Source organism: Electrona antarctica (genome assembly GCF_951216825.1).
Source record: "Electrona antarctica genome assembly, chromosome: 15".
Classification (NCBI taxonomy): Eukaryota; Metazoa; Chordata; class Actinopteri; order Myctophiformes; family Myctophidae; genus Electrona; species Electrona antarctica.
In genome coordinates, this window is record NC_136796.1 from 34,178,643 (window position 1) to 34,194,729 (window position 16,087).

At 43.4% G+C, this 16,087-nt stretch overlaps 1 protein-coding gene across 1 annotated transcript; it reads left to right on the plus strand.

Moving 5' to 3' along the window:
- The first annotated feature begins 41 nt into the window (after positions 1 to 41).
- cdcp1b (CUB domain containing protein 1b) lies at positions 42 to 16,023 on the plus strand. Its single transcript, XM_079523404.1, has 13 exons — positions 42 to 333; positions 3,798 to 4,022; positions 4,300 to 4,650; positions 4,757 to 4,969; positions 5,249 to 5,599; positions 7,649 to 7,864; positions 9,183 to 9,539; positions 9,812 to 10,171; positions 10,617 to 10,814; positions 11,480 to 11,842; positions 12,734 to 13,093; positions 13,790 to 13,874; positions 14,351 to 16,023. The coding sequence occupies exons 1-13, from the start codon at positions 264 to 266 to the stop codon at positions 14,865 to 14,867; spliced, it is 3,666 nt and encodes a 1,221-aa protein (XP_079379530.1). The 5' UTR covers positions 42 to 263; the 3' UTR covers positions 14,868 to 16,023.
- Positions 16,024 to 16,087: the final 64 nt, after the last annotated feature.

Sequence of the window (16,087 nt, forward strand, 5' to 3'; positions counted from 1 at the left end):
AAGGCCTAACCGTTCATTGACTGTCAGGTTTCAACAGGTAACGTACCTGACAGTCTGTGAGCCACGCCCTCTGAGAGCCACGCCCTCCGCTCTGCCGTGCAGCAGCAGCAGCTCGGCTCACATCAGGAAGTTGCAGGACTGCTGCTGTCAACTCAACGCCGTCGTGAGCATTCAAACGTTCTAATGAAAATGTGTATTTGGTAGCCGGCGTAGCCTTGTTTAAAACAAGTCTTGTAGGCTTTTTTTTTTTTAAATCTAGCAAGATGAGGTTCTCTGTGATTTGCATTTCTACGCTCCTGGGAACCATGCTGTTGGGCCTCTTCAACTTCTCAGGTGAGAACACAATCTCTGAATATGAGAGAAGTATATGGGTGTTGTTACTAGGCCTTGTAAAAGCATCGTTTTCTTTAGTCCTCTGCTACATACATTACTGGCTGACCAGTCTATTACATTCAAGTCTGTTAATGTACAGTAATACAAATTAGTAACATAATTTGCTTGGATTCAGTGGTTAGGCTTTGTAAAAACAGCATGGCTGTCAAAAGTCCAAAATGTTTGTTTAGTTTTACAAAACAAACATCATAGTCTAAAAGACTTCTTTGGTAATGTAGTAGGCTAGTCCTCTTATAATTTGAGTTGACACAGTGATGAAAATAAAGACTCTAATGTCCTGAATGAATAGCTGCCATGACTTTTGAACTCTCTAGGCCTACTGAAGGACAATTCCATGCCGCTTTTAGAGGCATTATTGTCACCCCCTATACCCCATCAATGATTGACCACCAATCTGCTGAACTATCTCTTTTTATCAAGTAAACTGCAAACGGATACCTGATAGATTTGCATAGACCCCATAGGCTACTGCAGGCACACATCAACCTAAATAATAGCTGTTTTTCCTGCATAACTCATAAACATTTGGGAGTAGGGACTGTTTGTTTTATTATTTCTTGAATATTAATTTGTTTACTGTCGACTCTACTTCACCACAGCAACGTAACGTTTCACTGCCTTGGACTGTGTGACACACCCATTGTTTACAGTCACTGCCCTTGAGAACTGCATTTATGGTATAGGGAGGCTTTTCTCCGTTTCATAGCAAATGCTAGAGTACTGTTGTGTGACATTCTCTACTTTCAAGTCACCAAGTTTCTGGTGATTTCAACTGCTGCATCTTGTGTGTGAACTGAAAGGGTTCAAATAAAATGCTGAATACTGCAGTGCTTCCTGTTAAAAAAAGAAACAAATAATAGCCTAATATTATAGCCTATAATTATGTCCTATTTCTGTCTGGAAGCTTGTGATGCATAACGTCCTTAGACCTAGGGGGGGGGGGTTGAATGATAGTGGAACCTGGAAACATTTGACATTGCACTCTTATTGTTTTTCATATTGACACAAAGTACATAAAAGGAGTGGGAATACATCAAAGGAATTATTATTATTTTTAAATTTTTAAATTGCAAAAAGCAGGAAAACATAATTTCACCAATAGCTCCATATGGAAAGAATGTATCACTCAGACTCTAGCAAATATAGGGTGGTTTTAGTGGGGACTGGGGGAACATAAGGCAGTTATTCAGTACTCTGGAAGTATGGTTCACTCAGCTTGTGTGAATACAGAATTTGCATGCAAGACCAGTTACCAATAAGTCATTATGTTATTTATCAGATCAACAGTTTTACTTCCAGTTTAATAATAAAAAATGCAAACCAGTTTTCGTGTTCCATCAAGGAGCGAAAGACAGTACAAGGCGACTGACTGCTATTGAACGTGTACATTGGGGAAATCGTTTCTGAAACAATTAATGCTTATATCTTAGTCTTACCCTCTCTGTCCACAATGTCCTGTAAGTATGTAAACCAGTGCTCTCTAAACGTTTTTATGTTACAGAGCCCAAAATGTATATGCATTTGGCCACGGAAACCCTTATTTTGTGCCAGGGCAGGGACCCCAGAAGAGCAGATTTGTCTTATTACAAAAATTCCAAACAAATTAAAGAATGGCGATCTACAAGCTCAACAGGTCACATTGCGTTGTGAGCTTTTAGAGGGGCTATTTTTGAATAGCCATAGTAAATGGGTTTAAGTGGTTGAACTGATTTTGAAGCTATATTATATTATTTTACTGGGACCCCCTGGATCCCAATTTCAGAACCACTGCCATAAAAAAAATAAACAGCCCAAAACTGTCATGTAAATCAATGTAGCCTCAAAAACCCTGGTCGATCGGGACCCTTGTAGTGTAGTTGGTTTTCACTATAATTAATTCATTGTGTTCACCAGGTGTCCTATGTCTACGGTAATTAGTCTTAATATATAGTTAGAAGTACACACGAGGGAATCAACTTACTGTCAGGGTCCCTGACAATCAGGGTTGGAAGGAACCTCTGCTGTAAAACATGCAGTAAGTAGTCGTAACGTTTGCAAATAGCCCTCTGCTTTATCATCACAACATAAAGAGTCCACTGAAGATGGCTTTTAGGGCAGAAACACTGCTTGCCATTTGGAGCCTCTGTGCTGGTTTTGTGAGGGCAAACGGATCTGTTCTTCTAATGTTTGCGTTTGATTGAACACACCAAAACGAATAACATTAACTGTGAAGACTGCAGTGTAATGAAATAGAAATACTTGCTGCTACACTAAACAGGGTTGGAACCAAAAGTTACATTTGCCACCCGGAACTATTACTATTACAATTACAGGAAAGTACCGATGATTGTTTCAACTAAGGTTGTTAAAGGATTAGGCTACATATCTTATGTACCTAATGTAGAAGTACTGGGGACATGTATAGAGAACATGTATCAAGAGTCACAGAGGAGAGTCAAATATCACAGACGGCAGATATTCATGTTTGAAAAACAGGACAGAGGGCTTGTTCACCTCCCCCCCATTGGATGACTCAGGACGAATTCAATGAGTCGTCTGTGGTCTCTGGTCCACTGGCACTGGTAGTGCCACAGAGACAGGTGTGCCAGGAACCGTTCTATTTGCTTAATCGTTGACATCGACCAGGCTCATAGGTGTATGCCTTTTGTTATTAGATGTGTATCCATGGTGCTCAGTTGATAGCTTAACACTGTAAGTGACACTTGGACACTGCTCTGCTTTGTGTGTGTACTACTGAGGATGGCCAGCCACCTGACACCGTTTTTCCTCTCTGTTGATTTGAATGTCAAGCAAACCTGAACTATCTATCTAGCCACACCATCTCATGTGGATCGTTCCCGGGAACCACGCAATGTGATTTATACAGTGTGGCCCTGCAGGATGTCTAGCTGTCTTGGCTGTAAGAGGGTCTGTGTGTCCAATGCTAATCTCACAAACTGCTGGACCGATCAGCGCCAAATCTATTCTGCCAGTAGGCGGCGGCCACAAAAGTGTTTTTGACACGTTTCTAGACTTTATTTTTTTTCACTTTAAGTCATAGATCATGTCATACAGTAGATGGCTTGCATCATACAGTAGATGACTGACATCACTCAGCTTGACCACTGTTATCCACAAGTCTGTTATCAACATTGGAGGCTCGCCATTCCATTTTTTCCCCCAACGTTTTATGTCTCCTGACAGAGAAAGAGGTAATTGTAATGTTTGAACTATAATAGCCAATCCGGTGTGCATCATGCCTTCATCTAATTTTATTGTCAACGCCTGGTAGGACACCAATCCGGTGGAATTGGCTATTGGAAGAATAGGGAGACCACCTCAAAGTACTGCAGATATGCTACTGGTTAAAATAATATTTTATTCATAAAAATGAAGTCCTATTGTCGCTTTTGCTGTTTCTTCAGAATGTCTACAGAAGACGGTGACACTTCAGAAAGGCTTTGTGATGACTGTATCCACTACCCTGCCTGCTGACCTGTGCACTGTGTGCACACTCAGTGGGGTCAATAACACCCAGTCGTCTTGTGATTCCACTCTGACCGTGGCAGCTGAAGAAGAGGTCACCTTGCTCTTCAACTGCTCCAAGCCTCTTGAGGAGGCTTATGCTGTCAAGGTCATTAGCAGTATAGGTGAGTTTCTCCATCCTATAATGATGTTGGAACACATTGCTCCATTCTTCAGCTTCACACAATACACAGTGAAATCCCATTGGCTGCATTAATATGAATGCAATCAATGTATTGTATCATGAATGTAATCAAAGGTTTAGGCTTTCCCAGAATAGTTTCCCAGTGAATGAGAACATCCACGTTGTTCTATTGATTAAATCTACCCTCTGAGCACTCAAACTGTAAAAAAAGTTTGGTCATTTTCTTCTCTTAACCTCTCGTTTGTTTACATATTCAGAATGCACTGCAGACTCCTGCAGCCCTACCACGGGAGAAGCTGAACCTTCCATCCTCACAGAATTCTCGCGAACCTTCACCTGGAACCTAAAAGCACCCGAAAAGACTGTCTTGGGTGTGGACATCCTAGGGGTCGGAATCAAAGAAACCAAAGACCCAAATTCATGTCCCGATGGTTTTCAGTACTCTATATCCCAAGGCAAACGGAACGGAGATGTCTGGACCCAGGCCTACTGCAGAGATGGTTCTGTGACCCATTTAGACCTGCCCAGTCAAGTTGCTGTGTCTCTACAAGTTAAACCGAAGATAGAACCACCACCTATTGTTTTCACCGTGTCTGCCAAGCCTTTGAGTAAGGACATGGTCAAATCAGATTGTTTTTTTGTTTTGTTTTTATTCTTAAATGAAGAATGAGTGCATAATATACTCGCCCTCTCTCCCTCTCTGTCATTCAAAAGGTCAACCGGTGGTTATAACCACTGACACGGGGACCACTGTGATAATCACGGGTGAGGCTGATGGACCGAACTGTAACGTGTGCTTAAATGAGGGTTCCAACCCCACCTGCAGCTCCACGGAACTGAAAATATCAGATCCCCAAAAGTCCTCACTGGAGTTTAGCTGCCCTCGGCCTCAAGATTCATTTGGTGTTCAAATCCAGAAGAAAATAGGTGAGGGTTGATTCAGAAATGAATGAATGAATGAACACAACATGAATGAGTTTTAATATGTATTAAAATGAAGAGTAAAGAGGCTGATAGACACTTGACATTGGAAAAGTAAGTTTGAAGTTTATAATCAACATGTATTGACTAAATATATATATTTATTTGAAATGAATACAGAATTGCCTTTTTGTACATTTGCAATTGTTTGTTTGATCAGCTGCTATGCCCTGAAATGTCAAAACGCATTAATGATAATTTCTCTTTTTAATTCTAAACACCAAGAATGCACCAAGACCTCCTGCAGTCCAGCTTCAGGAGACGTTCAGCCAGGTCTCTTCATAGATTTCCCCAGAAGCCTCACATGGGAAGTCAGTTTACCCGAGAAGACGGTACTGTCTTTGGACATCCCTGGTGATGGATTAAAGGAAACTACTGGACCAGAGAAATGTGAAGATGGTTACAAGTACACTGTGAGAACCACTAATGGTGCAGGAGAGGTCCAAAATAATTACTATTGCAGGAAGGGAACTATTTCCCATCTGGATCTGCTTGGCAAGACAACGGTGGCGATGCAAGTCCCCCAGGGTGAAGAACCAGGCGCGACTGCATTCACTGTGAAAGCAGTGCCCAAACGTAAGTCCTACAGAGCTCCATTTATCCATCGTCGCTCAAAGTGACCAAAATAACATAATTACATTTTTCATTTGAGTTAATACATCAACTGATGCACAAACGTTGACACATGATCCGTGTTGTTATCTGGAATCATTGGATGTTTCGGGTCTCGCAACAACAGACGCCCTCCTCCAGGCGACCCGACCAAGGCTGATCAGGCCTGTGTCCCAAGTGGCATGCTACTGTCTCTTGGGGGTTCAGAGACAGTCAGTGGCTGATGAGATGTTGGCGACACTAGGAGGCTCTGGGCACTGTGGCTCCTCCTTCGTCTGATCAGAAGTCAGAAATAAGCCTAAACCTTTCATTAGAACCTATTCATTATTAACAATTATCAATAGAACTATATTATTAGCGGAAAAATAAATCTAGGTGCTCAGTGGAGGTGCAAAAAGTAAAAAAGGTACGGATGGTGCTTCAAGGATCAAAGGGACTATACTGTAGCACAAGAAAGAGGGGTGATTCGAGCACTCAAAAGTTTAAAAAAGAACAATACTTGCCCTGATGAAGGCTCGTTTGAGTCGAAACATGTTGGCGTTTTAAACGTAACTTTAATAACCCTGATTTTATATCCGCCCTCGTCTTTTTTTTAAACTTTTTTGAGTGCTCGGATTACCCATCTTTCTTGTATTATATATTATAAATTACATTTCTTATAATAACATGATCCAGGGGGTATAATGGCGTGATTTCACGTAGATCCCAGGCTTCATGTTGCCAGCCTGTAATGTCGGTCATCTATGACGCATCTATACTGTATGGCTCTATATTTGGCCAAGGTTTCAGCCCAATCTGAACCCAAATTACCCAAAGTTACACATTTCAAACAATATAAAGCATATTATGTGGAAGATAAAATGCATGGCGGTTCCTTGGCCCACTTGCAGACAGTGTGCACATGACATTTGGCAGTGATCAGTCCAGTGGTTTGCAAGATTATCTCTGGATAAACAGACCGATGATCCAATGACTGGTAATGATTTGATTCTTGTATGTCATAGATAACCTCACTAAAGGAGATGAAACACCTACTGACCTGAAGTGTAGTCCTGGAGGCCACATACAATGCCTACATGACTAATAACTATGAATGTTGTAGCTTTTTAAAACTAAACATGAAAACGAGGTTATGAGACATCGCTCAGTCACACAGGTAGGAGATTGTTGTTAATAAAAACAAAGATCTAATACAGTAAGGCACGGCTCTCTGTGGCCTGTCAAAGATGTCGGTCATCACATACCATATCTATGATGACACCTTTTGGGCCCTATCCACCCCCATCAACTTCCATTGTATGATTTAAGTTAAATATTTTGAAAGGCATTCTGCCAGGAAATTTGGCACCGATGGGTCAGTCCAGTGTTTTGCGAGATTAGCCCTGGACAGACAGACTCACAGACCCATTTCTAGACTGGAATAGCCTGCCCATCAGATCAGCCCAGTCCATCTAGGTTTTTAAATCCCTACTCAAAACCTACTTATTCTACCTGGCTTTTAATTGCACTTGAGCATATCAAATTTGTTTTAACTTTGCATACATTTTCTTTGTGCGGCACATGTGTAAATGCACATTATTTGTTGATGCTCTGTTTTGTTTTAACCATGTACAGCACTTTGGTCAGCTTTCGTTGTTGCTTCATAAGTAAAGTTTAATTTGATAGACTGCTTGCCGCCTACAGAGCCATGGCATAATAATAACAAGCAGATGTTACAGTACTATGTGTATTCTGGAATATGACCTTCACTGTATTATTTCAATAGGCATTGAAAAAGAAAAGATGAGATCTTTATTGTATGTCGTAGTCTATTAATAAAATAATCTATGATGAAAAGTCTTATACTGTACACTACAGTATATACTTAAATTGAGTTAATTGTGAAAGTATGTGGATATTCTTTCTTATGTATGCCATTTATGACAATAAATACAAACAAATCTGGGGCCCCTTGTGTACGATTCATACTATTATGTAACATCCTTCTAACCTCATCCCTCTGTCTCCCTTCAGAGGGCAGAAGGATGTCCGTGATGCCTGACACTGACACCAGAGTCACCATCAGTAGGCAGGGCACGGAGCCACCCTGTGAAGTTTGTGTTGGTGAAGAACCGCAGCAGAATTGCAACCCGACGTATCTGACCCTGAAGGACGCTCGAAACACCTCAGTAGAGTTTGACTGTCCTCGACCACAGGACTTCTTCAGTGTATCGATCATCCGAGACATTGGTAAGAGGCTTTTAAAAACAACCAGAATTTAACTCAGAAGTTGGGATCTTATAGTACATATTGCAATATATTCCATACTAGTGGTGGTGGCAGAAGGGGCAAGAACTGAGCAGGAACGCCTTAACATCAAAGCCCAGGGCCAGCAAGGACGTTGGACGTCATGGGAAGGCCTCACAGACAGATCCATGTCATGGTCTGACCTGTGGAAGATCCCCCAAGCTAGGCTCAGCTTCCTGATCAGAGCAATATATGACACCTTGCCTTGTCCCCGAAACATCCACCAATGGTTTGGTGCCGAAGAGACCTGTCCCCTTTACAACACCATCAACGCAAGCCTCCAGCACATCCTGTCGGGCTGCAGGACAGCGCTGTCCCAAGGCTGCTACAGATGGCGACACGACCAAGTTCTGAAAAAGCTGGCAGAGGTGTCAGAGTCATGTAGAAAGGAAGCAAACAGCAGACCTTCCGCTCCAGGCAGACATCCCATCCAGTTTGCGAGGGCTGGAGAGGGTGTCAAACCCTCCCGCCAGAGAGATACTGCAAGACTCCTCTCACCGGGAAATGAGTGGACCATGAGGGTCGACCTGGGGAAGCAGCTCCAGTTCCCCAGGGAGATCGTGGAAACATCGCTGCGGCCAGACCTAGTCATGTGGTCAGAGGCTTGCAAGACAGTCCTTCTGGTCGAACTCACTGTCCCATGGGAGGGAGGTTTGGAGGCTGCTTATGAGCGGAAGCGAGCCAAGTACTCAGACCTGGCGGCAGAGTGCAGGGTGGCTGGCTGGAAAGCTGTTATCTGCCCTGTGGAAGTGGGGTGTAGGGTCTTCGTAGGTTCCTCAACTGCTCGCCTACTCCGCGACATGGGATGCACAGGAGCGGGGCATCGGAAAGCCATGAAAGAGCTGGCTGAGGAGGCGGAGAAAGGCAGCTTCTGGCTGTGGCTAAGGAGGAAGCATAAGAGTTGGGGGACAAACACCTAGGGCATCAGCAGGGGGTGGCAGGGAGAGATCCAGCCACCATGAGACGTACTGGGGTTAAAGGAGCGAAACGTTGATGAATGGTGGTCCCCAGCTGATGACCCGTTTAGGCCCACAGAGGTGTTCAGTGAGGTGTCACAGCACACCTGTTCAAAAGGCACTGGAGGAGGTGCGTCAGGCAGAAATGCCCAGCAGGAATACCAACACCTGTATCTGATATATTGCAATATATTCCATACTAGAGAGAAATATATAGTAAATGTTTGTATTGTATGTATGTATTGATTGGTGTTATTTCAAACAGTAAAATTACTCTTCTGTTGCTTTGTCTCCGGCACATCTAGACTGCACCGAGACCACCTGCAGTGGTAACATTGTTCAGGCTGAGTCCTCCCTGTTCCCCGACTTCAACAGAACCTTCATCTGGGATATGAAAGTGGTATCTAATCGGGCCTTCCAAATGGACTTCCCAGAACCAGGAATGAAACAGATTCCCAATGGGGAGACGTGCACAGATGAGCACACGTACACCATCATCACCTACTTACGCAGTGGGCCAGCCACCATTGGAACCTTTTGTCGAAGTGGCACCATCAATACCATCCAGGTTCGCTACAAGGGCCGTGTGTCTCTACAGGTGCCGTGGGACAAGAAACTAGACCCTCTGGACTTCAAGCTGACAGTTGGGCAGGAGACTAACAGTAAGTGTTGTATACCAGGTATCACCAGCTCCGGTCATCTACAGTGAGAGAATGGCTTTTCATCAACATGTTAATAGATTAATTTTACTCATCATGAACCCCCCCCTGGTGAATGAAAAATTATAAGTCGTACTGGGATTCCCCGACAGTGTGGGGAGAGAGTTGGTTCAGAACACAAAAGATGGGTTGCTACTCGTATGACTCATTCTAAACTATCGAATTATTCAGACGTCTGTCTCTCTCTTTCTCTCTCTTTCTCTGTCTCTCACCAGTGTTGGCCATAGTTAAAGTGGATCTCCCACGGGGCACATCAGATACTGACTTCATCACTACCAACTACCCCAGTGATTTCCCTGACAATCAGCAAATGAGGTGGGACTTCATAGTTCCTGGCATGCACAACTACACCGTGCGCTTCCTGGAGCACACTGACCCGGAGTGCCTCAGTAAGGAAGTGAAGGTGGAATACGGGAAGCTGGACAAGAAGGTGACTGAGCTGACCCTGACGAGCCCTCAGCCGGAGCACAAGCAGGGCAACTTTGACATGTCTCTGTGGAACTGTGAGACCAACAGCACACTGCAAGGTCTTACCCTGAAGTTCAAAGTGTCTGTCATGAGGAGTGGACATCCAGGTGATTTGATGTTTCAGTGTTCAGTAGGACTGGCTTGTTGATTGAGACTCCCCTTTCCCATAGGTTTTGGTTGTGACATTCTGATACTGCCTCTAAAATTATGCTTTGATCATAGTGTACCATGCTTAGTAAACAAAAGTAATTTCAACATTCCATTTGCTTTTCTAAAACGAATCGGCTTGCACTGAACTGATTCCCTTCATAAAATAACCAGATTTGTAAAACATTAAGCCAGATTAGTTATTTCTATTTTTAAAGATGTCTTTTTTTTGTTGTTATTTCTATTATTAGTATGACCTGCATGTGTCTGTATTCAAGATATAGTTGGTATAAAGTGCATAACACAGAAGGCATTCAGTCTGCCGTGCATTACGCATAAGTCTGCATCCATTTCTGATATTCTGATATTTTGTTCTGTAATGTTTTGTTGGTGTTTTCTGTCCAGTTCTATGTACAGTAGATCTTACGAAAAGGGACGACCTGTCCCTCCAGCTGGAGAAGGTGGGTTCAGATCCCTACTGTGAGATGAGCATTGATTCTGTTGTTAAAAAGAAGATCGTCGTGGCCCCGGGCACTAAAGCCAAACTCTCCTTCCTCGACTGTCCAAATGAAGATCTACGTCTCACTGCCAGTAAAACTATTGGTAAGATTGATTTTTCTATTGTACGAAATCAAAGAGGACAATTAAATGTACAAAAATGAACGGCTACAACAGAAGTGCTTTATCAGTGAAAGTAGCTTTGAGATCTGGGGCAAACACATCAATTGCCCTTTTCTCCCACAATTGTTGTGTTAACTGAGTCTGTCTCATTAACATTACTTTCACAATGTCCCCATGGAATTGTATCTGATTCTATGTTCTTATCGAGGGCGACAATATAAGTCCCGAATCACAATCATTAACCTTCACATCCCTCATCGTGGTTTTATTTACGATCTATATAATAGTCGCCGGGGCGGCAGTGGCTCGGTGGCAGAGTGGCTGCTTGGGAACCAGAAGGTTCCCAGTTCGATCCCGGGCTCCCCCAGAGTTAGTGTCGAAGTGTCCTTGGGCAAGACACGGAACCCTTAATTGCTCCCGATGAGCAGGTTGGTGCCTTGCATGGTTTCCTCCGCCATCGGTGTATGAATGTGTGTGTGAATGTAATGCACAATCTCTGTAAAGCGCCTTGGATAAAGGCGCTATATAAATGCACCATTTACCATAAATGCACCACTAGTTGAAATTATGCTCAGTAGTGTTGAGTAAAAAAATAATAATGATGATGATGATGAAGCCTTAAATGTCATTGTACCCCTGATCAACAGGCTGTCACAGTCTGGAGTCTTGCTCTGTGAGTGGCACGCCCCTCACCGTCCCCACAATGGACTTCGGCCTGCCCATTCCCCTCCACAGCTTCACCTGGCACCTGAACATCCCGGTGGATAGCACGGTGGACCTGCTGCCCCCCACAGGCTCCCTCAGGCAGTCCCTACCCGGACAGGAGTGCAACGGCAGCGTTTCCCTGCATATTGCTGAGGCCGACGGATCAGCCATCGGGGATTTCTGCTCCAAGGGAATCATCAGGAAAATCCAGGTCCATGCCAACATCTCTGTCACTGCCACAGCCCAGGACTTCAGCGAGACCAGATGGCCTTTTCTTAACGTCTCCTTCAGCAAGGAAATCAGAGGTTAGTCACAGTTAATGCGTTGTTTTATCTTAGAGAAGATGAGATGACAATCATGACACATAACTTCTCCAAAGGGAAATGTGGGCATTTCAATAAGTAAACATTTTCCAAAAGTGAAATATACATAATAATTTCAGCAGATTTTGATTTAGTCTTAGTCCTATTTAGTCTTCTGAAATTGTTTAGTCTTAGTCGACTAACGGGATGAGGAGAGTGTGGAAATCAGATATGGGAGAAGACCTTAAGTCAGTACTGCTGTATGGGGCCGAGACATAGACCCTTACAATACAACAGGAAAAAGCCCTGGATGGAGTCTACACAAGAATGCTACGAATGGCACTAGGTGTCACATGGACGGACCGCATCAGAAATGTGGACCTCTATGGGGACCTACCACGGTTCACCGACAAAGTCAGAGAGAGAAGGATGAGGCTGGCAGGGCACTGCGTCAGGCACTTGAGGCAAGTAAATTGACCCTATGGGAGCCAACCCAGGGCAAAGCCAGGAGGGGAAAGAAGCGTACCACCTATGTAGACGTGCTGCGGCGTGACAGCTTGACTGACGACACTGAAGAGCTCAAGAACCTGATGTTGGATAGGAAATTGTGGAGGGCAGCGATCCAGGAATCCTGAGTTGGTGTTGGCTAGACCTCACTCTCGCAGCAACTAACTAACTAACTAAATCAATCTTAGTCTTTTAGTCTTAGTCAACACTGCATAATCTCTTTTACAGTTATTAGAATTTGTCATATGTTGTATTATCTACTGTATACTGTAGTCATGGGCTCATGGCTTATACATTGTCACATGGGGGTGCTGGAGGACAGAAGGTGGAGGCTTCTGGTGGTGACAAATTCGCTACAACATAACCTCATTGCTCTGCTTTTTTCAGAGAGCATCATTTACACGGTGAACCCCAAGATGTCTTCGCCAGGCCTGCTGGCCACCCCTAACTGGCCCAATGGCATGAAGCCATTCTCGACGGTGTCCTGGATCGTCAATCTGCAGAGCCAGTACTCTGCAGAGCTGCAGTTTGTCAACGTCAGCCAGCCAAAGTGTGGTCAGAGGCACACGGGCATCAAGGTCCAAACCCTGGGCTCCAAGGAGGAGATGTTGAGCCGCAGGGAAGACGAGAAGCTGACGGACGACAAGCTGCCTGTTCCAGAAAGCTTCTATCTCAACATGTCCAACTGTATGCCAGATGAGGGCCACTTTGGAGCCGTCACCAAAGTCACCCTGCAGAAGAAGAACAGTAAGATGTATTTTTGAGTGGTGTAAACCACTCCTACAACTGGCTTTGTTAGTTTGTCTGTCTGTCTGTTCGTACCAAAAAATGAGCATGGTTGCTATGGTCACCCAGTTCACACAGGTGTGATTTCATTACGTCAGACATTACGTCAGACCACAGCTGATCAGTCTATATAAGACCTTACACCACTCAGTTCACACGGGTGTGATTTTTATTTTTAGCATGTGTGGCTGTAAGACTTACAGGTATACATCAGATATACTGTATATGCAGGGTTCGAGGGGTGGACATTTTCTTAATCACTTAAGCCCTTGTATACTTCATCGTACAACAAACAATGAAGATGGCAGATCTACAAGCTCACAATGTGTCACATGTGAGCTTGTAGCTGCTCTATTTTTGCTGTTAGAATAACAATATATACTGTATAATAATAATCCATAATTGGGATATTCAGGGGTAATGAGGTTAACATACAGGTACATATCTAAATAAATTGTTAAATTGTCTACCCAGTAGCATGGATGAAATATATCTCCACCGTTGATTAAAAAAATAAAAGGATATCAAAAGGAAAGGCATGGATCCCACAATTCCCCCTAGCAACTCAAACACCGGATATCTGCTGTGTATTTAACTATGACCTTTTCCTTGCTAATGTTTGTGATTTGTTTTTGTTTTTTTGTAACAATTCTGCAGATATCCTAGCCATCATACTGGGCATCGTAGGAGCGGTCCTCCTCCTTCTGCTCATCATACTGACTGCTGTGTGCATAGTGACAAAGTGAGTACGACTAAACCTAACTCTCTTTTAACAGACTTCGTAGAAGTATTGAGGCAGCGTTATCATTGTTGTGGGTGGCATGCTGGCTCAGTGGGTACCAATGTTGTCTCACATCAAGAAGGTCCTCCTGGCTTTGAACATAACTGGGACCTTTCTATATGGAGTTTGCATGTTCTCCGTGTACACATGGGACACCTGCCAGTGCTTTTGAGCAAGGCTCTGGTCTTAGAGCTGGTCCCCAGGCACTGTTCAGTGGCTGAACACTTCTCCTGATAGTTAGGAATCTTAGAATGAATTCCATGTATGTGTTGATAAATTAATGAAGGTAAAGTAAGTTATGTTGGCAGCTGTTTATGGTGCAAATAATGTATCTGTGGAGTGTATCTTTGCACCACCAAAACCAAATAAATTAAAAAACTAATGTTTGTATGCCTGCTCACTCAAATAACGGCTCCTTTATTTAATTTTCTGAACAGGAAAAAGAAGAAGGGGAAAATGCGCACAGAGAATTCTATCTACATGGGCAAGGGCAACATTTTCCGCCCAGGCGACAGACATTTCTCCAAAACTCGTTCAGACAACGAGTCCCACGTCTATGCCTCCATTGACGAGACCATGGTGTATGGACATCTGCTGCGGGACTCCAGTTATGTGGACAGCATGTCGGATCACTTCAAAGGGATTCAGACTGATTCATACCAGACCTTCACTGGACCTATCGACGGAGAACTCTCGGCCGTAAGAAAACCAGAACCGAGGGAAAAACTTGAGACTGACTATTTCCTGGACCCTGAGGACTCTTTCATGCCGTCCCGACCCCGCACCCCCATCCCTATCGACCGGCAGGACAGCTTCCACGACCGCAGGATGGTGGACAACGAGCTGTACACGTTCAAGAACATAGGGGACATTAACACCATTCGCCTCTCTGCAGCAGACCTAGAACCAGAGCTAGAACCAATGGCTGACACGATAATGGAGGATTCCGTATAGCACGGTGATGCTGTGACTGTGTGTCATTAACAGACTACTGTTACAGACTACTTGTTGTGACAACTCTGGGCTTCCCAAGGGCTCACTGTTCTGGAGGAATGTGACAACATTGCATTAACCACAAACCCTAGTGTCTCTATTCTGGGGTGAACATTTGCAGAAAGTGGCCAATCTACAAGCTCAAAACATGCAAACTCAAGACATTTTGTTTAGCTTTGGAAGAAGGGAAAAAGGATGGGACCAAGAATAGACCCTAGGGAACCCTGGTCAACTAAGTACTGTATAATAGGGTTTAAGTGGTTTATTACACTCGGGGAACCCGGGAAATGGTCACTAACTGAACTAGGAGTGAATCAGTCAGATTGCATCAGTTCCTTTTTCATGTGTTTCTTCATCTAATGTTTTATAAAGGCACTATAGAAGTGCATTTCCTAAGAAAATTCAAACTGAAAAAGGAGAACACCCTTCCCTCATTCTCATTCCCCTGCAATTATTTGATGTGCTTCTATGGTTTCCATATTATGGGCACACATGTTATGTTATTGTAATTGTTACTTGAAAGCGACTTTTATCGTTCCCTCAACATTGCCGTCGAGAATTTGTTTTTTTTATTTGAATCTTGCTTGAGCAAGCCACTGATTTTAGGGGAGCTGCTGGGGCATTTAAAAAAAAAAGCATTTTAGGACCTTTGCTCAATGTATTTGTGTTAAGTTTTTAGTGTTTTTTCTGGTAAATTGTTTTGTTTTTGTGCAAATAACTTTTTCCCCCTTTATTTTTACAATAAATTCTGTCAAATTTGGTTGACAAAGAAAAATCACTTGCTTTAGTGTTTGACAACTCATCTCACACTGGCCTATGACCTGTTGTATCCCTTAGTTTACTCGAGTCTAAACCATAGTGACCTTTATGAATTATGGACGGTGAGCTTGACATAAGCCACAGAAAACGGTGAGGGTGTGGACAGGCCTCCATTGTTCACAGTGGAACCGTTTTATTGGAAGTGGCATTGGCAGAAGCCAAGTTGACAGAGTAACACCATACTTCAGTAAGAGACTTCATAATTATTTTAGATGTGTTTTTCATGTGTAAATTATTCTCCTTTCAGTATAAAGTATCTCAGAATACACGTTTCTGCTAAATAGTGGTATACACAACGACAAACGTAAAAACGCTGTTTCCATGATTCATTGGCTGTATTTTTCAGGCTAGACAACATGTCA

Excerpts from the sequence above, each read along its gene's own strand:
- cdcp1b (XM_079523404.1), top strand. The coding sequence starts at position 264 with ATGAGGTTCTCTGTGATTTGCATTTCTACGCTCCTGGGAACCATGCTG. Across the intron at positions 4,970-5,248 it reads TCAAATCCAGAAGAAAATAG|AATGCACCAAGACCTCCTGC; the intron begins GTGAGGGTTGAT and ends CTAAACACCAAG. Across the intron at positions 9,540-9,811 it reads AGTTGGGCAGGAGACTAACA|TGTTGGCCATAGTTAAAGTG; the intron begins GTAAGTGTTGTA and ends GTCTCTCACCAG.